Source organism: Dromaius novaehollandiae, chromosome 1 (assembly GCF_036370855.1).
Source record: "Dromaius novaehollandiae isolate bDroNov1 chromosome 1, bDroNov1.hap1, whole genome shotgun sequence".
Lineage (NCBI taxonomy): Eukaryota > Metazoa > Chordata > Aves > Casuariiformes > Dromaiidae > Dromaius > Dromaius novaehollandiae.
In genome coordinates this window covers 75,167,607-75,188,153 of record NC_088098.1, presented here as the reverse complement: position 1 = coordinate 75,188,153, position 20,547 = coordinate 75,167,607, and the positions used below count along the sequence as shown (strand labels likewise).

The window sequence follows — 20,547 nt, the reverse complement described above, 5'->3', positions numbered from 1 at the left end:
TATAGACTTGAATTGTACTGTCTGAGGAGTCTGCAGTATTTCAGACTAGCTTTTCTGCTCATAAAGGTGCATCTACTTCTGTTTATCATTTTAATCTCAATATATAATGCAATCCATCAGAAACTCCTACTTCTGTATTTAAGTTTCACTTTTTCCTTATCTCCTTCCCACATTGTTGCACTATAAAGAATAGAATATTAACACATTTTAAAGGAGCATCACCAAGAGATGTCAACAGAAGAGACGTGTAGTGGACTAAAGCACTTTTAATTTCAGCCACCATGTCCAGAAATTCTAGTGGTAGTTAAGCAAGGGTGAGATAAATTAAAATTAGTATCTTCAGTCCTCGGCTCTCCTGTTTTTCATTTGGGGTGAGGGAGAATAACAGGCAAAGACAGACCATCCACAAGTTTGAAATAAAAAAAGACATTTGGTTTTGGATTACTGACTGAATATGGCATTTCAGATACACACAAAAGACTTTGGTAAGAGATTTAAACTCTGTTTGGAGGCCAAGAGCAGAACCACTGGGATAAGCTGAGGACCACTGTAATTTAGTGAAGCAAATGGTGAAAATTAAAGTTGTTATGTAAGCATAATACAGTAACAAATGAATAGTGTTAAATATGCCAATTTTCTTGACTTTTAAAAAATTGTTTGGCTAAAATCCTAAAAAAATCAAGTGCTTACATAGTAGATAAATACAGGAGGAGATGTTCAGTTCAAAGACTTTACAATAGCACAAGGGCTACATTGTACCAAATGGAACTTGAGAAGCAGCCAAAATGAAATGGTATAAGCTACAGTTACACTCAGTATATTCCAAAGTGACCACTAAGCTTGTTCCAATCAAAGCTGGGTGTAAGCAACCAACTTTATCATAAAATGTCATGCTCTATATTAACTTAATTTGATTCCATTAGCAGCTTTAGAGAACAGTGTCCTTGGTCTCTGAAAACGAGGAAAAAATAAAATGTTTCAGTAGAGAAAAGAAAACGAGATGGTGATCTGTGTTTAATCAGTGAACTTCTCTTCTGATGTCAAAACAGCAAATATATTTCATCATACACCATACAATAATGCAGGTTGAGCCAGAATTTTTGTAAGAATGAAACAGTAATTTTTACTGTAGTTTAACAAATTGTTTTTGAAATGCAACATTCACTCTAGCATGACAAACCATTCAAATTTTGAAGAAAGAAGAAGAAAATTTAGATGGTAAACTTTTCAAAGCTGTATCCACCAGTCTTTTCAGATGCTACAAAAGCAACGTGCCTCATGAGAAACTGTTTTGGAGCAGAACATGTTTTAGGAGCAAAATAATTTGTTGGCCTTGCACAAGAATACAAGCACCTTATCAAAACCATTTAAAAATCTATTTATACAAATGAAGCCATTTAATAACAAATGAAATATATGTGCTCTCAGAAAGACTTCTAGAAACTAAATAATCCACCCTCCTCACAAACACCAGCACTAAAACACTTTTTGCTCAAAAGAAATATAAGGTCCATATTTAAGGTTCAAGACCAAGGATGAGGCATCACAGTGCTCTAATCTTGAGGTGAACAAAGCACAAAGGGAACATCCTTCCTTCTTCAAAAGGAATTACGCATAATGAATGGAAGACTGAGTTCAGATAAACTGTATTTTTTTTTGATTCAGGAAATACTCCTGTTCTATTTAATAGCTACATCTGAAAGGCCCTGGAAATGGGTTTTGACTTATGCACAAAGTCAGCATCACTGTTTTTCTGAAGAGCTACCATGGTAAATCTTGAAGATTAACAACAATACAATTACTTCCCCTACTTCCATCTCCACAAATGATGCAATTGAGAGAGAGATGACAAAATGAATGTGCGAGACTGGGCCTCAAAAGACAGGGGAAATCTGTGCCATACACTGCTACTGCAAATAGAAAGTAGAAACTACTTGGATCACTCCATTAAGGAAACTTTTCCAATTGTCAGTACTATTTAAAACCACAGCTGAACTTGGAACCTGCAACATAATGCCAGCTTTCCCACAATTAAAAATAAAAATTACTTTTTGGAGAGTAAGAGGAGAGGAGGTAGGGAAGGACATCCTAAAGTATCAGAGGGGAGAAGAGTCAGAAGTTGCCAGCCCAAAATGAAAAAGGTAACATTTTCTGGTTTCTTCACCACATGCATACCAATTAAGCACCAAGCACTCTACTGAGATGTTTCATCTTTCCCTTTAAATCTGTGCCCGTGGGCAAGACTCCTTGCCACAGGAGCACTAGTTTCTGTCCACACTTCTTTCCATAAGCCAGGACAAAATAATCAAAGGCAAAAAATGGGGAGGGGGAACCCCACATCCTAATCTTTACAGTCATCACTGAACTGTGGTTTCAAGAAGAGAAAGTGGATGTTCAGAAAACCTTACTTCCAACGCCAAACAGCTGACCACACTCCTAATATCATTTTTTCCAGGGGCCAAAAGGCGTAGCACGCCTCTTATTTTAAAATGGAGGATTTTTATTCCTTGCTCTTCAGGAATCAGAAATGCAACCTGTTTTTCTTTTCATAGTAGTTACATTGCCCCATGCATACACTCGGAAAAACTGATGACACAAGCTATAATCTCATCTCTAATGGAACCACCAAAGTATTTCTAAAATAAACAGCTTTTAGAATACACATTGGTCTCGGTTAGGATAAATTATAATGTAATTTTGCACTACTTTTTCCTAATTATTTTACAAAACACATATGTTTGCAGGTTCAAAATTCTAAAAATAGATCTCATGTGGCATTCTGTGTTGGTTTCTCTTCTAAATACAGTAGCCTCTAAGCTGTGTGACACACTTTTCTGCTGTTGATTAATACGAACCCAAAAGGGAGTAGATGTGGATGGGGGGGTGGGACACAGAGGAAAGACTCTTTAAAGGGTCCATAATTTTCCAGAGCCTAAGGCATAGCTATCTGCATGCTTAAAAAAACATTTTTACAGGAGAAAAGGCAGCACTGGCAAGCTTTTTCAAAGTACTGCACAGATGACACTGGATACTGCTTGTGCTTTCTTCTTCCCTTGGAACTGCAACAAGGGAGTTTGTTACAATCGACTCTCCAGATCTTGTTTGTTATCACAAGCAATGGAGTGGGAAATGCACTTCAGTTACGGAGCAGGGTGGTCGAGCTTTGTTTCCTAAAAGAAGGATCTATCCACTTCCCAGATAGTATCCTTAGGCAGGCAGCAGCTGCTGAAATAAAGAAGCACTGTAAAGAGTTTTAGCTTGTGTAATAAGCATATTTGCTTAAATGTTTCAGGTATTTTCAACTTAATGTGTCAACGCTTCAGGAGAGTAACATCAGTATACCGTTACAGAGGCATACTGGAGAGATGCAAACACACAGAAAATAGATTGCTTTTTCACTAAGGCTTGAAAACAATGCTCATCCCTTTGAATGGAATCAGATGATAGAATATAGAGTGGAAAAAGTGCAACCAAAAGCTGCATAATGCGGAAAGACTGATCACAGTTTAACAGACAAACCTTCTACTGTTAGGGAAGAGGGAGGAAGGAATGTACTGGCTATAAAAGAGGGCAAGAGAACTAAGTAAATCTAAAAGGAAGAAAAATCACAAGAAAGTGGAAGTAAAAGAAGTTAAGTTTACAGGTTTAAAAGCTTTCCATGTCCAAGAAAATATTTTAGAGCAAATGCCAGTCCTGCAATAGCGATCATAAGCAGCACAAGCTGTAGGCAGCAGATCATAACCAACCCCTCAAACGGGGAGTCTGCCTTACAGGGCAAGGCCTCAGGACTCCAGATAGGATAGGAAGCACTAGGCACCAGGCTGTAGCAGCACACGTTTTCCACCAAAGATAGCAGATATTGATTCTTAAGCTACTGGCCTAGACAGTATGTGCAGGTTTCAGACGAAGGACCATGCATTTTCTAGAAAAAAAACTGCACAAAGAACAGTCAAGGAGATAGGATCATTTAATTAGCATATGCCATAAATCAGACCAAGGAAAGGAAACTTGCTAACTTGTTTCTGCACAGCCAATGTCTTTGCAAAGATATACTCTTTGAAGTATGTTCTTTAACACCATAATTCTGGAAACATTCTGAAAGCAGCAAGCTCTGGGCACTCTTTACAAGCCCAAATGAAGATCCAAATATTCAGGGCAAGACATATAAGTCTCAACAACTTTCAGTCCTGAAAACTTCTGGTTTCTTCTTGCTCTTTAAAATTTTAGCCAAAGGCTATGAAACAAAGAAGTATAAATCCAGTGAGGCAATGTTTTGAAGAACCTCAGAAATATATGATCTGCCTCCTCAGATCATTGCTCTTGGGAGTCAGACCAGTAGGAACAACCTCAGAAGAACACCTAGTATTCAAGATTACAGGACTGCTAGCCTGAAACAAGTTAAGGAGATGCGTTGACTAGAAGTTTACAGGCCATCTCAAACTGCATTATCTAATATATGTTAATTAATACTATTTTAAAATGCCACTCAGCATCTAATATTAAAGATGGCAAAGGCAGTAACATTTAAAAAAAAATAAAAATAAAAAAAACTTGGAGCTGTCTAGAGCATCAAGCTTATGAAAGAGAGAAATAGGAGGACATATCAGTTCTTAAATCACAAGAATATTAAGTGAGTAAATTACAATCTGCAACTTCACAGATTTCAGAGATAGAAGCATTTCTGAAGCTTAGAAGTAACCACAAGCTTAATGAAATGAGCCTTCGGACCATCTGATATGGATAAACAGGTATGATCACAGAAGGACTGAATACAAAATTTGACCAGGGCATTCCTTACAGAACTCATTTCCTTCATAAATTTATTAATTATTTCTTAGCTCATAGCACACTACAAGAAACACTTAATAAAAAGTACATTATTCACTAAGATGCACTTAGCCGTGCATCACAGAATTGTTACTTACTTTTATTCCAAGTTCTGGGGCCATTTTTTTTATGCCGTCGGTTTACAGAGATATTTTTTAAGTATATCAGTGCTTATACTCACCAAATTTCTATACACAAAATAGACCTTCTGTGTTTCTAAAGCTGCTTAGAAAATGGATGGCTCAGCTTTCCACCACTGAATACATTCAGAACTACCAAAGTGAGGCCTGTGATCTCTCGTAAGCAACTCCCTCACAAGTAGTACAGCAAACTGAATAAAAGAAATATGCAACACTTCAGACATCCCTGCTTCGCTTCTGACAGGAGATACTTGTTTCTAGCTAACATCTCATGATACAAGAAGTAGGCAGAAGTGACAGGAAAACTCCAGAAAGCTATGTCCTGCCTTTAAAGGGGCTTCCTCCATTCTCTTTAACTGGGAAAGGAGTTTATTGCAGACAGAACAGGAACTGGAGAAGGTCTGCTACCAAAAGCTGCTTCTGAGCAGCTCTGAAAAAGAAAAGGAGCTCTGAGGAATCACTTGAAATAATCTCAGATTTCCACTGACAATGCCTTCTCCCTACAGAATTGCTGCAAGGCTGCAGGGAGAAAGATGAGCAGAAGCCAAAGACATCATGCTTGGAAAGAGGTTCCTCCTGAACTTTCCCTAAGGACCTTTCCAGCTTGGAGACAGAAAACTGGACTCTAAACATGAATGCAGGACTATGACAGAGGAGGAGTGGTCAATTCACTAAAAAAATGCTTTAAAGATGTTCTTGCTTCTCTGTGATGGGTCAAGAGTAGAAAACCCAACATGTACTGGCCTGATGGAGTAGTATGGACCCCATGGGAGAGACTGCATTTCAGCCAATGGCCTTAAATCCAAATGTTTGTCCTGGATGTCCTCTCTCTGTCCTAATGCCTCATGGCAGCGACTGCAAAAATAGCTTGAGCATTGTAAGTGTTTATTTGCGGAATTTGTTGGATGCTAACTTAAAGGAAGATTAAGTCATACATTTCAGTGCATGATAAAAAGGAAAGAATAAAATCATGAATACCGGTTTTGCCTGTAACTGAAACTCTCCTGGTTATTTTAAGAGAAGATTTCCAATACCTAAAGGCAGCATTTGACAGCAAAAAAGCACAGCCAAGAGGAGCAAACACATGGGGCATGCACTTTTTATTCAGTGTAATGTGAAACTAGTCGCTCAAGCTGAGACACAAGAAGGTAGGGAGGAATTAAGTAATATTTTCAACTTGAAAAGTAGGAACATCTTAAATTCAGTCATTTATGAAACCAACAGAGAGCACAACCTCCTAAAAGAATAGTTTGTATTTCAGCTCAGCCATATAATACCATAACAGCTGCTTAAAAATGGTTGCTGTGCACTGTGGTAGCTGCGGCACAAGGGACCCAAATCTTTACAACAAAGTACTGGCTCCGTTGCAAATACCGCGGCTATGTAAATTCGTTTAAGCAATCCTAGTGGTATGTACTTCAGTGAGAGCTGAAGTACAGCTCCAAACTTTCAATGAATTGCTGACAAAATATTTTTTCTACAGTCCGGCCAGAGAGGCGTTCAATGCTTAGCTTTAACTTCATGAGAAAAAAGACAAAAATCTTTTCATGCACTTTTACCTGGCTGTATTTGCTGCACATTCTTCTGCATGGGGAAGTAGCACAATTCTTGGATAGGAAAAATGTGTTTTAGTAGTAAAGCAAGCAAGAGCCTGACCCCAAAAGATTATATGCAATACTAAAAATGGATACCAAAGCAACAACAACAACATGCCAGAGACCAAAGCAATGATTGCATCAGTCTTTCACACATCTAATTGCAGAAAACTGCAATTCCAATATCCAAAAACATTTCAGGGACAGATGGACAGATGGCTCTCATGAGGGAATATCCATTTATTATCAGTATAAGGCATGTGAAAACCTATACAAATCCAATAGTTACCATAAAAAGACAGTATTACCACAGATCAGCACCAACACTGACCCAGCAAAGCTTAGCTTTTATCTTTTATCAAAAATATGTTCTGACACACAAGAAAAGAGTATTTGAATTTCATCAGCCAAAATAAATAGCATTCCTCCTACCAAAATAAGAAATCCTCTTTATCGTGCATCTTCTCTGTTCACAGCAAAGGAAACCATTTCAGGACCAGGTCAAACGTAGTCTAAATTACAGCTACCACAGGGTCACTGGCCCCCCAAATAAGGGAAGTCCAGCTCACTCATGACAGGGTGGAGCAGGCTTGCTCTGCCTGACCACAAGAATGAAGCAGCACTTCAGGCTGGTAAATGGAGAACAGTGAAGTGTTCGTAACAGTTTCCTAGAGAAAGGAGATGCAACATGGTTGGAAACAGTAGATGTGAATCAACAGGAGACTTAGGCTGGCATCTTCTCCTACATTAGAAAGCAGCTAAAAGCCAGGAGACCAACAGAAGAGTTTACATGCTGGTTTAGCTTCTGTGAGCTAAAAATATCAAGCCAGAGTGTTCAGTGCAGTGACAAGGCATGGGCCAAGGGCTGGGACAGCTTCTACCGACTAGAACAGAAAAGGTCACTGAGCAGCCAGGGAAGCTGCCACACACACATTATTAGGATGGAGGATGCCAGAACTGGTCCATCTGTACGGACGTATTCAGAGTCTTTTAGGACACTGGGCACAAGCGCCTTCTACAGCTCTTCCTATATGCACGGTGCACAAGAAAGACTCTTCAACCAAATAACCTGCTTCGAATGAGTGGTTACCTAGAGTTCAAAGTCATGGTTTTGTCCATTTCACATTGCCCTGAGCAGTGAGCAGCAAGCCAGAAAATTCACTGCTTCATAACATATCACCTAAAGTAAACTGTGAACTTACATTGTTACAAATCTTATTTTGAAAAATTAGACCTCAGATACATGAGAAGGTTTCCATAAATTAGCTGAACAGAATGAGTATGTTGCAAATGAAAGAATGTTTTTATTTTCAGTCAAGCTAATGCTGTTTGAATATCTATTCAATACTTGACATTGCGCTGTTGAGATACACTTTTTGGTTTGTACTTTCCATTTGTGCATGCATTTCATGTGTGCTAACTCTGAAAACAGTGCCAACATTACTGAAAGATTACCATTTATAATTCAGATTCAAGAAGACTGTACAGACTGCCAAGAACCTTATGCTACAAACTCATGTTTTTTTCTTTCGTTTGGGAAAACTGGTAAAGAGCTTTGAGACTAAACTGGCCAACATTAAAGTACTATGAAAGAAAAACAAATTTATTATTTTCTTAATGCCTGGAAGGTATGTCAATGATTTTTGCATATTTATTGTATGAGAAACTTAGTATTTGCAAGGAAATTAAGGGGTAAGCATTCTGAAACTGCCTTATGGTGGGCCTATGGTTAATCTTTTCTACCTACCTCTTCTCCCTCATCGTGGTCTTATATAAAAGTTTGCCCCTTCTTAATTTCAAGGCTACTCTGAAGAAAAACCACTTACCCCTCCTCCCTGTATCAAACATGCATAGAGGAGGTAAGGCAAAGGAAGACATTTTCCTTACAAAGTCAACAGAATGCACTTCAGATTACAAAGATCAGGAAAATGGGTAGCTAAGAGTTTATTTTGATGCTTCATTTATTCTGCAATTACCGTGAAAATATAAATTTAATAGCATGACAACCTTTTCCAGCCTTCCCTGGCTCTCATATGTTATTCAAAATACATTTAGGCATATTTTCAATACATAAAGAAAATGAAGGATAATCAGCGCAATTATCTGAAAAGCAAACTACTTCTTATACGTTTATATTGACTAAGGCCAAAGTTAAAATCTCGGTTGGTCACTTTTGAAATAGTAATCTGGTCACATGACCCTGAAACTTTACATTTGCTTTCTGAAAACTATCCATGTCCTGAATGAATTGACCTGGTTATGAAAAAAGCCTCCCCACAAACAAATTTAAAATAAAAATCAAAATAAAAGCAAGTATTAAATGACATTTGTGTTTCATTCAATCAACTTAGGTCTGTTTGGAAGACTTTCCAAACAGCTAGTAGAACCCTAACAACTCTTTCTAATTAAATTTTGAATTTAAATATGACCTTCAAAAGAAAGCTACAAAAACACATAAACAGACTTTTATTTTCACTATCCTTTTTTTCCCCCCCTTGGAATGCCTCATACAAAAATGAAAGTGAATTATTAGGTGTAACCTTGCAGAAGCAGGACAGAAGATTTCTCAAAAGCATAACTGACAACAATGTTTACAAGAATGGCCATCAGCAAAAATAAAAGCTCAGTGGAATAAAACCGCTGATTAGGTACTCAAACTAAGAAAAAAAAATACTTAGAAGATTCACAAACATAGAACATCTGTTCTGTTTCTGTGTACAAATGAATGTTGCATAAAGACAACGCATCTGTAAAAATCCAAAGAAGCTGCATGTAGTACTGAAGCATTAGTCATACAAATCCTCCTAGTATGCCCCAATAAGCAAAATCTGTAAGACTATTTTCTGCCTTAGTTTTCCTTCAAAAATCTCCACAAGCCAACATACAAGTATAAGTAATTTGCATTACATTGCCTGTTCTCCTTTTAATGAAATACAGGTGTCTATATCCTCCACAGAAGTGTGGTGTTATTTTGCGTCTTATTTACAGAACTCAAAACACAGTCAGTAAAAGTATTACGAAAATAATCTTTATTTCAAATTAATGACTTCTAAATAAATCATCATTTATTACTTACCAGCATCACAAATTTAGACCTTTAATACAGAGATTCACACCAGAAGAACAATTATTTAAGAGGGGAAAAAAAAGAAATCTGAAGATACGTACGACCACTCAGTCTCCAACTCCTCTCTGTAGACTTTCAGAACATGGAGAGGCACAGTCAAGTTCTCAGGATCCAGTAGTTCTCTCACTCTCTCTGAATTAAGACAGGTGAATAGGACCATACAACAATAGGCAACAATCTTCTCATCATTGTAAGTAAGGCAGGTCCTTCAAAAGAAAACAGAGTTAAGAGCATGCATTAAAACTGAAACTGGAACAAAGCAATAGTGACATCCAAAGCATTGAGTTGTTTTGGTCTGCTGTCTTTTAGGAACCCTGAATAAGTCTTTGCTTGAGAGGCATAGAAGAAGTCACTACAAAGAAAAAAATCCAACTATTTTCTGAAGGTCAACCTTTATCATTAATTTTGAAAATTACCTGTTAAGTTTAGCTAACTCGAGATTTAGGAATTAGGTAAAGTTATAATAATTACAATTATCTGCTCTTATTACTAGGAGATAAGAACTTTATACTGATAAGTGGGCTCCAAAAGTATGCTCTCATATGAATATGACATACAGTCTTTGTTACTAGATCACTATGAAAAATTTAGCCAAATGCACCACCAATATTGTCAAGTGTCTGCATAAAATAGATTATATAGTACTTCATTACACATCATCAATCTCCAAAATGAAGTTTTAGTGCAGTTAGGATGGAGGCAGAGGGACTGGAAGACACAAAGATCTTAAGTCACCTTTGTACATTCCATTGGATCCCAAATACTGACAGTTTTGCACAACAGCGATGTGAATAAGGGAAAAGTTATGTTCTTGGAAATAATCAGAGCATAACTATTTGAAAACATCTCTGAAATCTGAAATAAGGCTTACATTTGAAGTTCATCATTTAAAACAGAATTTTCTTCCAGTCTCTGTTAAATGAAATCAATCTACTGTGCAGTTTAGAACAAGCAGGTTTTTAAAGGTCCTGCCCCCTGCGGTTGACTAACAAAATAAACATCTACAGGATATGGTCTCAACTGTCCCATTCTCCCCAAAGTTATTTTTCAAAACTTTTTGGTGCTAGTAGAAGGACAACTATCGTGTACAAAAGATTTGAATAAAACCACAGAAATTACACTATAAAAAAACCCGCGTCCATGCTTACAAGAAGAGATCTGGGAAAGCACACTTCCAAATGCTATTCTGGGAATCTCCATTTCCTGCTGCAATGTTTCCAAGAAACTGGAGGCTACAACGAAAAGCTGAAGAAAATAGAAAATATATTAGCAGGAAATTCAAAGAAACACTAATGAATTTCATACAAACAACAAACTTTTCAACATTATAGTTATACACTACAGAACCCATATCAATTAAGCTTTGGATGCAGTAATTCACTGTCACTGCACTTAATATTTGCTTTTTCTCTTCTAATGGAAATAATTTTACAAAGCATTCTAGAAATGTACCCAAAACAAATCCATTTTTCCAATGACAGTTACATTAAGAGTGAACACTGGCTACTAGTGGATACACAAAACAACTGACTCTACGGAGGGACAGGTTTAACAGATGGAAATCAATGAAAGCTTAGAACTGTGCTTGGTGCAAACTGAAGCAGACCCATGCTGAACCAGTGGCTGCCACATAGCAGTGACCATTTTGGCTCTTCCAGCTTTGTGGTGACTTTCTTCCTAGTATTAAATTAACACAAACAGCCTGCCTGTCATCACTAGTGCTCTGCAAGAGCAGCTCGGCCTGCTATCAACAGAGCTCCCCACGCACACTCCCCAAGCTCGCCAAGAGCCAGCTAGAAAAACTTGCTGCAGCAGGTTGAGTCATAGCAGGAGAACCAAGTCTGCTATCCCACATTAAATTATGGGTACCTGGACAAATCCTTCCATTATATAGTGCCATACTCAACACTTTCATATTTCTACCCTAGAAGAAATAAAAGCCAGTATATTAAGCAAGTATGTCTCCAGTTTTAACACTAAATTGAATATGCCAGAATTCTACTGTTATCACAAAGGACTTATTCCAGCCTCTTCTCAATATAGATTTAAAATATGTGAACAAGGTATTTCATCATACAAGTTAATATCTAAAAGCACCCCAAAAGCCAAAGGATGGAAATTAATAAAAAACAAAAAAGTCGACCCACACACCCCACAAAATCCAAACACTTTTTTGGCACTACTGACAGCTCTCAATAGCCTGGCTCTTCTTTATAGATTGGCAAAGAAACTTAAAATTAAATATTAAAATGCAGTTTAACAGATATTACAAACAGCAGCCTAATACAGATGGCGGTGGCTGATATTGCCAGATTTTGAAAATATAAAAGGAGGTCTCTTTGAAAGGCGATGTGACAGCTGGCACCCACATTTCCTACAGAGGTCTGGGCACATGTTCCCTTGGGAAGAAAAGGAGAGCATGTCTAAAATGAAGTTTCTTGGGCTTATTCTCAGAAATAGTACCTTTTTTTTTTGTATACATTTTTAAGCCTAAAATATGTATGTCCTCTATAGTGCATTTTGAAGCATCTTTTCCTTTACACTTTGGTTTTTAAGACCTCTGTTCTCTTTTCCTGGACATCTGCACTTTTAAAAATTATCTTCTGCTAAGCATTATGCTTCCGCTATTCCTCTCCATCTGGTCCCCATCCCGCTGACTCAGAATTTTTCTGAAGGACAGTAAGCATGGGCACACTACTTCTCTAGTGGACATTTCATGGAAATACTTTCCTGCTAGAAAAAACTAACAAGGCTATAAATCCTAGGAATGGGGTATTATTTCTCTTGGTGAACTCCTTACCTACTGCACTGTTAGAAAGAATGAAGTCTAGAAGAGATATGAAGTAGTCTGGCTATACTCCAGTCTTTACCTGAAATTTACTTGACTTTTTAAGTTACCAACTGCACTTTAGTCATCAGTGACTAACATGTCAAAAAATATTGCAGACTAGGGAAAAGTTAAAAATTTTTTAAAAGAAGTTCTTATTACAACAATGAAGTACTATCAATGTGTTAGAAATATAATAACAAATATCTACAAATTCTCCATTAATTACATACTGCAGCAGTAGCATCAATGAAATCAATCAGTTATTTTATTTAACGCTGTCCTTGTTTGATCACGATTTCCTAGATGTGGAAGGATGTGGGGAAAGATCATGATTTGGTGGATGTACTGGGGGGGGGGGGGAATCTAATCTCTCAGTGCTTGTTTTTAAGCACTAACGGTTAACATTTTTCTTTTAGAAGACACAAACCAATATATGGGCAAACAGCAAATCTAGGAAGCAAAAGCATTTGTATCTATTCACAATCATGTAGAAAAATAAGATGTCTTGACATTACAACATTTCCTTGTGCAAATAATCCCATCTCATGCAATGAACTTCAGCAATTTAAAAGAAAGGTGTGATTCTACAAACACTTAAGTTAGTTAAGCTATTCCACGAGTACGAATTACACAAAACACTGCCAAGCTCTGAATGTGCACAATCAGCTCATATGCTCTATTAAAATTACAATGCTACTGCTACACTGTTTCTACAGTGCTTAATCTCTTTTGCCCACCACTCCCACCCCAGTAAAGAGCAGGTTCAGCCAGGTCATCTGATACTACAGAAAGACATACTTCATTTCACAGTACATGGTTTGATGCAAGGTCAATGACATACGTCAGACATAACCATACAGTGTGTTGGAGTGTGAATACTCATGTGCCATGTCCAGTAATCACGGATAGAGCCAGGGTGAAGAGGGGCAAGTAACATTAAAAGAGTAGCTCCTCACAGCATGTCCTCTGAACCACATCACAGTAGTAGCTGAGTAGCTGCACAGTCATGCTTCCAGGAATCACAGCTATACTTGGTGCTGGAGCATGCAAATGGCTAATATGCGGCAGTTCTCTCCAAAGACAATTCCACAGGGAACATACCAGCCTAGTACCAATATCAAGTAATCGTGCATTTTGATTTGAGCACTGGAAATCTGTACTTAAGGCTTTTTTTTGTTTTTAAGAGAAAAAAAAAATCTAAGCTGTTAATTCATAGCAAGATATGTGCATTACCGCAGCATTTGCTTTTTTTTTTTTTTTTTTCCTCAAGTACCTCATACTCAACTATGGAAGGTTTTTTAGCACTCAGTTTCAGTGTTTCTCTATTACATTTTACCTCTATTGGGTTCTACTACTGCAACACATCACTGAACTACGGTTAGAAATCTCTAGCATCCACAGATACTGATTTTATCTTATCCAACAGTTTAATCGTCAATAGCAAGAAAATAGCAATTACAATTACAATTACAATAGCAAGAAAATCTAAAAGCCTATTAAATCAGACTTCATTATACAGCATACCAGCTGAAACAAATTCACTATCTGTTCTATAAACCGTCTTTTTTCACCTTTTCAGAAAACAAAAACGCTGTTTCACTTTTACCTGAAGACTTACAGATCTTTATGAAGCTAAAAATAATTGTCAACCACTCTTTCCAGCTGCATTAGCTAGCATTTGGGATGAACTACTCATGACTATTAAAAAACAACATGCCCTTTCCCTAGGAGTGATACATTTAAGAGAGTCTTAAGTCCTTCCCCCAAACATTGGTATCTATAAGCACTAACTTTAACAAATCATACTGTAGCTGTAGACACAGCTAAATTTTAATTTAAAAAATGTTACACTGTGTGTGGTCAACAAGACTATTTTTAACCTGATGGTCAACCACTGTGAAATTACATGTACTAAGATGTAGCTTCTGATACACAAATCGACCCCAGAGCTGAAGAAATTTCAAACCCATTGAAATTTCAATAGTTCCTATAAAAGCAGAACGTTCTTTAGCAAATGCAAATACTCAGATTACATGCTACTTTCACAATCAGCCTGCATTAGTTATAGAGAATTTTCTAGTTTCTACAAAAACAACCTTTTTACACGACAGGACAACGGGTACAACGAGAAACACTGACACTTTCCTTAATGAATTTTGGTACCTAAACATTTGTCTACACATAAGCTGACCTTTCAGAACTGCTCAATACCAGCATTGTAAAAGGTGAGGCAGCTGGTATCACTAAGGCCCTCCATTTGGATGGCTTAAATGCACTCCATTCGTTCAGTACCTTCAAGATCACAGCTCTGCTTGATCCTTTCAATCTCTATGAACGTATGCGGACTAAATCAGGCTCTAGTACACACTTTTCATTCAAAAATTGTATGGTGGTTCACCTAGAGGGTCCAAAAAACACACATTTCACCAGCCTGGTCCTCTGTCTTGTTCCTCGTGAGGAAGTCATTTCACACAGTGGCATTTGCAGAATCAGATCATATACAAGATGAAAACTCAAATCATTTAATTCATTAGGACAAACTTTTTAAGCATTATGTTTAAAAAAGCTAACACATTATTTCCTTCTGTGATATTTCCAACAAATTTAAGTTGCAGTACTGAAGCTAAACAGAGACTTAGCAACTCTAAACTCTATCAACAAGACTAACTACAATTTTACTCCCAGTATCTTTTCTGATTGGATTGCCACACACAACCATTATGTTATTATGCAACATATTTTGCTGTAGCATTTATTATTTAGATGTTTACAGTCATAAATTTTATTACACTCTTACAGAAAGGGAATTTTTTCCTGACAGATAATTAGACTACAATCTTTCAAAGTTCTACTATAATTTTTCTAGTCAGGATAAGTAAGCTCATTCACTGGTCATTATGAAAAACCTTGATGTCATCTACAGAGGTTTACAACAATCACAAGAAGGTATTTCCATTCTTTTTACTTGGGGCAGACAGCACAGTGATAGTTACAACAATGTTACTCTGCATTTTATTTTTCTCCTTCATAAGAAAGGCCATCCATGTAATGAATAGTCCAATCATAAACTAATGTTACCTAAAAATCTAAAATAAATTCAACCAAAGCATGTATGAAGATCTACAACACCTGCCAGACTGCAACCACTAGGCTTGTGAACTTGCATAAATATCTTTTATTTGTCTTGCTTATGATTAACTACGCATGGAAGATACAGATGGTAGATTCCCTCCACACTGGTACACGCACAAAGATCTGCAAGTACTTACACCAAATCACAGCCTCCTGACAGCCAGAAAATCTTTTAAGTTGCCTGTGAGCTTTACAAATTTGAATTGCATGCTGTGCAACATTAGACAGACCTCTTTTGGTTGTTTGTAAACAACAGCAGAATGTTTGTGATATGTTGCTATCACTGGAAAAATAAAACCTTCAACTCAGCATAAGGTGTAGACTTTTATTACTATAAAATGTTCGTTTCCACCACTGTCATCCGGTCATTGACTTGTTTCCTTGCGGCTGCAAGTTAAAGCAACTTCCAGTCATAAAAAGAGTTATTTGCTTCTTCACCACCATGAATCATACCACAAATACTGATGAAAATGTATTTTCCTTGGAAAACAGTCTGTCTAGACTACTCAAATTGAATGTACAATACATATATGGGTTCTGTCATTTAAAGTTATTAAAAAAGTGCTTAGCATTTTATTTCTGTAAATAAAATGAATGTCTAAATATTGACTATATTTCTGCCTTGATCATACTGCACTTGCTACGATGCAGACTAGTAATCCATTTTTACCATCTGTGGAATACCAAGAACACTGTGTTTAATAAGTTCGTGTTCCCACTCTTCATCCCCCTCACCCCCAGAAGAAAATAACTCTTGATTTTTTTTATTTCTCTTCAGAAATGCCAACTCTATTATTAGCAGAATATGTGCAGTGACTGGACAACCATCCTGCTTTTGAAAGATAAATACGGAGGCAAAATATCAACACTTTGTTCTTACTACAGCCGAGAACATGTCTCAAAGACTAAAAAAGAAACGAAAAAAACCCACCACCTTATTCAAAGTGTAAAGTTACAAGTGAATTACAGAAGGAAGCTGGGAGCAATCATTAGAGAACCAGTCAAATTAGCATCTAATGTAAATTAAGTTTTAACGAGATCTTATAATGGGAGATTCAAAAAGTGTATTTGTGCATTTACTGGAAAAAGAGTCAGTTCAATAGTCCACTGGCTGACATGAAGTCAGTTTCATACGGTATTAGCAAAGCGCACTAGACACAGTAACAGGACTCTTCTCTATCTTCTGGTAATTTACAGAAAGATCATCATTGGTATGCTCATTTCTTTAATAAATTATCTGTTAAAATCTAGAGGCATATTAAATGGGACTCATGTTATATCCCCACAAGCAGCAGAAATACATGCCTGAGATTACCCTCCTATACAAGTAAAACATGTATGTGCTTACAGACTTGGGAGCTGTATTTATAAACTTTCTACATGCATTAGAATTTAAAATCTTTTTCTCAACTCAACCTAAAAGTTGATCTTAAATCTAACAAGACAATGTCTCTTTAAAGAGTGTGCTCTAGCAAAATCAGCAAATTTGAAGTACTGGGGAGTCTCAACCTGGACTTAAACCATGCCAGGAAACCAGGAAAAAACAACAAAAAGACTGGCCACCCACTATGCATTACTCATGGTATCTAACCATATGACACACTACCACATGATACCTTGCACAGGTCAAAAAAAAAAAAAAAAAAAAGGTAAAATACTAACCAACATTATAAGTAACTTTCTCCAATTATGTTTCTGATGGTATATTGTAGGTGTTATTTCCTTTAAATCAAAATTTCCATTGAAGTGCTTGTATTTCCCCTTGGAAAGTTCTATAGGTCTGCAGAATGGATATCAGACTTTTTTCTCTTTTGAACCATTTATAGTCTGTATCTGGCTAACAATGAATCATGGACCTACTGCAATGAATTTAGAGACCAACAAGTAAACTTATATTTGGTATTTGCGTACCCACAAAGCAGCTGCTGCAAGATGAGATGATCAGAATTACGATGTCCCTGCTCACACCAAAGCTGCCTGTGGAGCTGCGGAAGCAGTGTGTAATGCCAGGGTAGAGCAAAACCACTACAGCTTTCCATCAAAAGACAGGGAAGAAATTTTCCATCCATAATAGAACATTAATTTTCTTTTTCACACGTTTGCCTTTACAGTCAACCAATGGACACCACTGCAGATATTTCTGTACGTTCTGATTCATGTGTATTTATGCAGATGAAAAATACGCTTCATGATGAATCTTATTGGCATACTCACTGGTAGGGCAGGGGACAGAGAAGGAGGAAAGGAGGGAAGGGGCCTACAGAACACTGTGTTTAAAGGTCCATAGAAATACAGGCATTACTCTTCATTTCAAGCCTCAACCAGAGTAACCAGAAACCATTCTAATTAAATAGACATCAGCAAACTCCCATTTCCTTTGTGCTCCAAGTGGATATCAGTCCACACTATAAAACCACCATGCATGTGTCATAAATCAGCAACATCTTGGCAGGCTGCGGTAGAAAGCCTCCAAATTGCAGGAGCAAGGAAAAAAATCCAGCTACACGCACCGCCTAGACGTAATACCAGTAACTAGGAAGGGGAACCCCACAAGGCAGCCCACTGATCTACTTATTGTTACAACTTAAAGATATTAATTCAGCTTCATCTCTCTCCTAGAAGGAACAGAATGATTTACACTGACTCTAAGACAGCCACCGCCACTGTCTGCCAGTACAGCAGTCAAAACAATTTGCCATGAATATCACAGAAATGACAGTTTCAATTATCAGTACAAAGAACAATGAACTGTTTGAAAGCACTAGCTTTTTTGTCACTATTCCAAAGCCTGCTTTCAATTCCAGCCATGTTAACAGTGTCAGACAGGTGAACCTCTCAAGGCAGGATCTAGTCTGTAGTTCAGATCATATCTCAACAAGCCACTGCAAAAACTCTGTACGTGTATACTCACAGTCCATTGTAAATACAGTAATTCAAGTTAGCACATCTTAAATCAGTCATTGCAGAATCAAGACAGTGACAGCAAAAATTCTACAGTGTAAAACAAAGTAGGAGAAATACTACAAACAACCACTGGATTCAAAGGAGGTAGGAAAGTTAGACCACAATTAGGATTTTTTTTTTTAAATAGGAGGGGAGTGTAACAATCTTCCATGGGACTAAAAGGACAAACACAACAAGCTGGAATTTACTGTATCTGGAAACAAGATCCTACAAACACTATTGCCTGTGGTAACAAGGGTCTAGAATTGATAATTCAGGCCCTCCTCAAGCCTTTATTCTTAAGTTAGAAGCCTCACTCCTCTTCTTTGTTAATACAAGGAAACATCACAGTTAAATAGCATCCCCAGTCCTAAAACTGCCCTTCAAAAGATCTGAACTCACTCTCCTCAAAACTCACTCCATTCCAGATGTTATGAAATGAGAAAAACAAAGTCAGACTTATGTAAAGTTTCCATATTCATACTGAAAGTCAGAGCCAAGCCATGTGTGTGAACACAGATGCATCAGGCTGAAAACAATGGTAACAATGGCATTTATTCAAAATGGCAGTTACTGCTGAATTACATAAAAAATAGTTCACTGTACTAACCATGCAGGGCACAGCTATGTAAGACCACCCCTCTCCAGAAGAATAGCAGTATTGCAGAGTTAGTTCTGCCTATATTCACAGCAGAAAATTCAGAGCACGGAAATCACAGGATATGGGACAGGAGTTAACCACTCAGCACTGGAAGCAGTAGAACTGCAGACAGGGGCAGTATTATATGGACGAAAGCTGAAGAGAATTCAGTTTGCCAGCACATGACGATTCATTGGTTTGACTAGTCTTAGTCCAGATTTGGCTTTTTTCTTTTCTGCGGACTGCTGAAAGAGGTGCAAAGACTGGCTCCTTATTTTGCAGTTTCTGAAAAAAGGCCAAGGAACAAAGACCTGGAACAAAGACCTGAACCAAAGCCCACTCAAGTCAGAGTCTTTCCACTGCCTTTAATGGATTTTGGACCAAACTACGAGGAGCAAGAGACCTTTCCTATCCACAGGAGGTGACATCATGTTGACATATGTAGGAAGGGTGAAGCTTGCATTGCTATAATCGTTGCCATAGGTATTCAGAAGAAAGTTCATTGAAAAGCTGTGACAATATTTACTAAAATACAGCAGACAGAGCTGTCCTAAAGTTAGAACTGTAGTACAGACAGGATTGAGGTATATTTCCACCTGGTATCTACCATCACCCAGCAGCAAAAAGGCATAAATCCTGTCTATACCATTAATGAGCAAAGCGGCAACTGTACCGGAAACCTTGCGCTTGCTTCCTAGCATGGGTGTTTCTGGGAGATGCTCACATCACCTTTCAGAAGCACTCAAATTCACATTCGATTTATAAATTAATGAGCTAAACACAAAGAAACAAAAAGCCACATGGTACTAAAACAGCATACCAATTATTTATAACTTTCCTGTTCGGTAAAGTAGTAAAATGCTCTGAGCTATAATAATTAGGGGATAACAAAACTCCAAAAAACACAGTTTTTTTTAAGCTATGGAAACACGAAACTAAAATCCCAATACAAGTGCAAACAGCAGTTTACTTCTACCAGACAGTGCAACAACTGATCGTTAGGGCATACACTCTGCAAATGCTACAAAGACCATGAAAATCCCAATATTATTTTTACAGATTGGAAAAACACGAAGGCCAAAAACAACACCAATAACTCAAATAAAAAACTCATGCTTATGTTTACATAAAAGTTTGATGAGTATAATATATTCGTCACACTCCCGCAATTATTCCCCGAAAATACTATAAATATTATTTTGACAATGTAATTATAGTTTTTACTTTAACAGTGGCAGCAAAGTACTGGCACCAATCCCCTATCCAAAAAGTCTCGATAGACAAAGCAAAGATCACACACAGAAACATACTGG

General features: G+C 37.4%; 1 protein-coding gene across 3 annotated transcripts in view; it reads right to left on the bottom strand.

Moving 5' to 3' along the window:
* Positions 1 to 20,547, bottom strand: part of ATXN10 (ataxin 10) — a 106,407-nt gene that overhangs the window by 67,988 nt on the left and 17,872 nt on the right. For all 3 annotated transcript variants that reach the window (XM_064517035.1, XM_064517048.1, XM_026114077.2), the window contains exons 4-5: positions 10,838 to 10,934; positions 9,731 to 9,895 (exon numbers count right to left, since the gene is read on the bottom strand). In XM_064517035.1, coding sequence (XP_064373105.1) covers positions 9,731 to 9,895; positions 10,838 to 10,934 — 262 coding nt within the window. The remainder of the gene's footprint in view (positions 1 to 9,730; positions 9,896 to 10,837; positions 10,935 to 20,547) is intronic.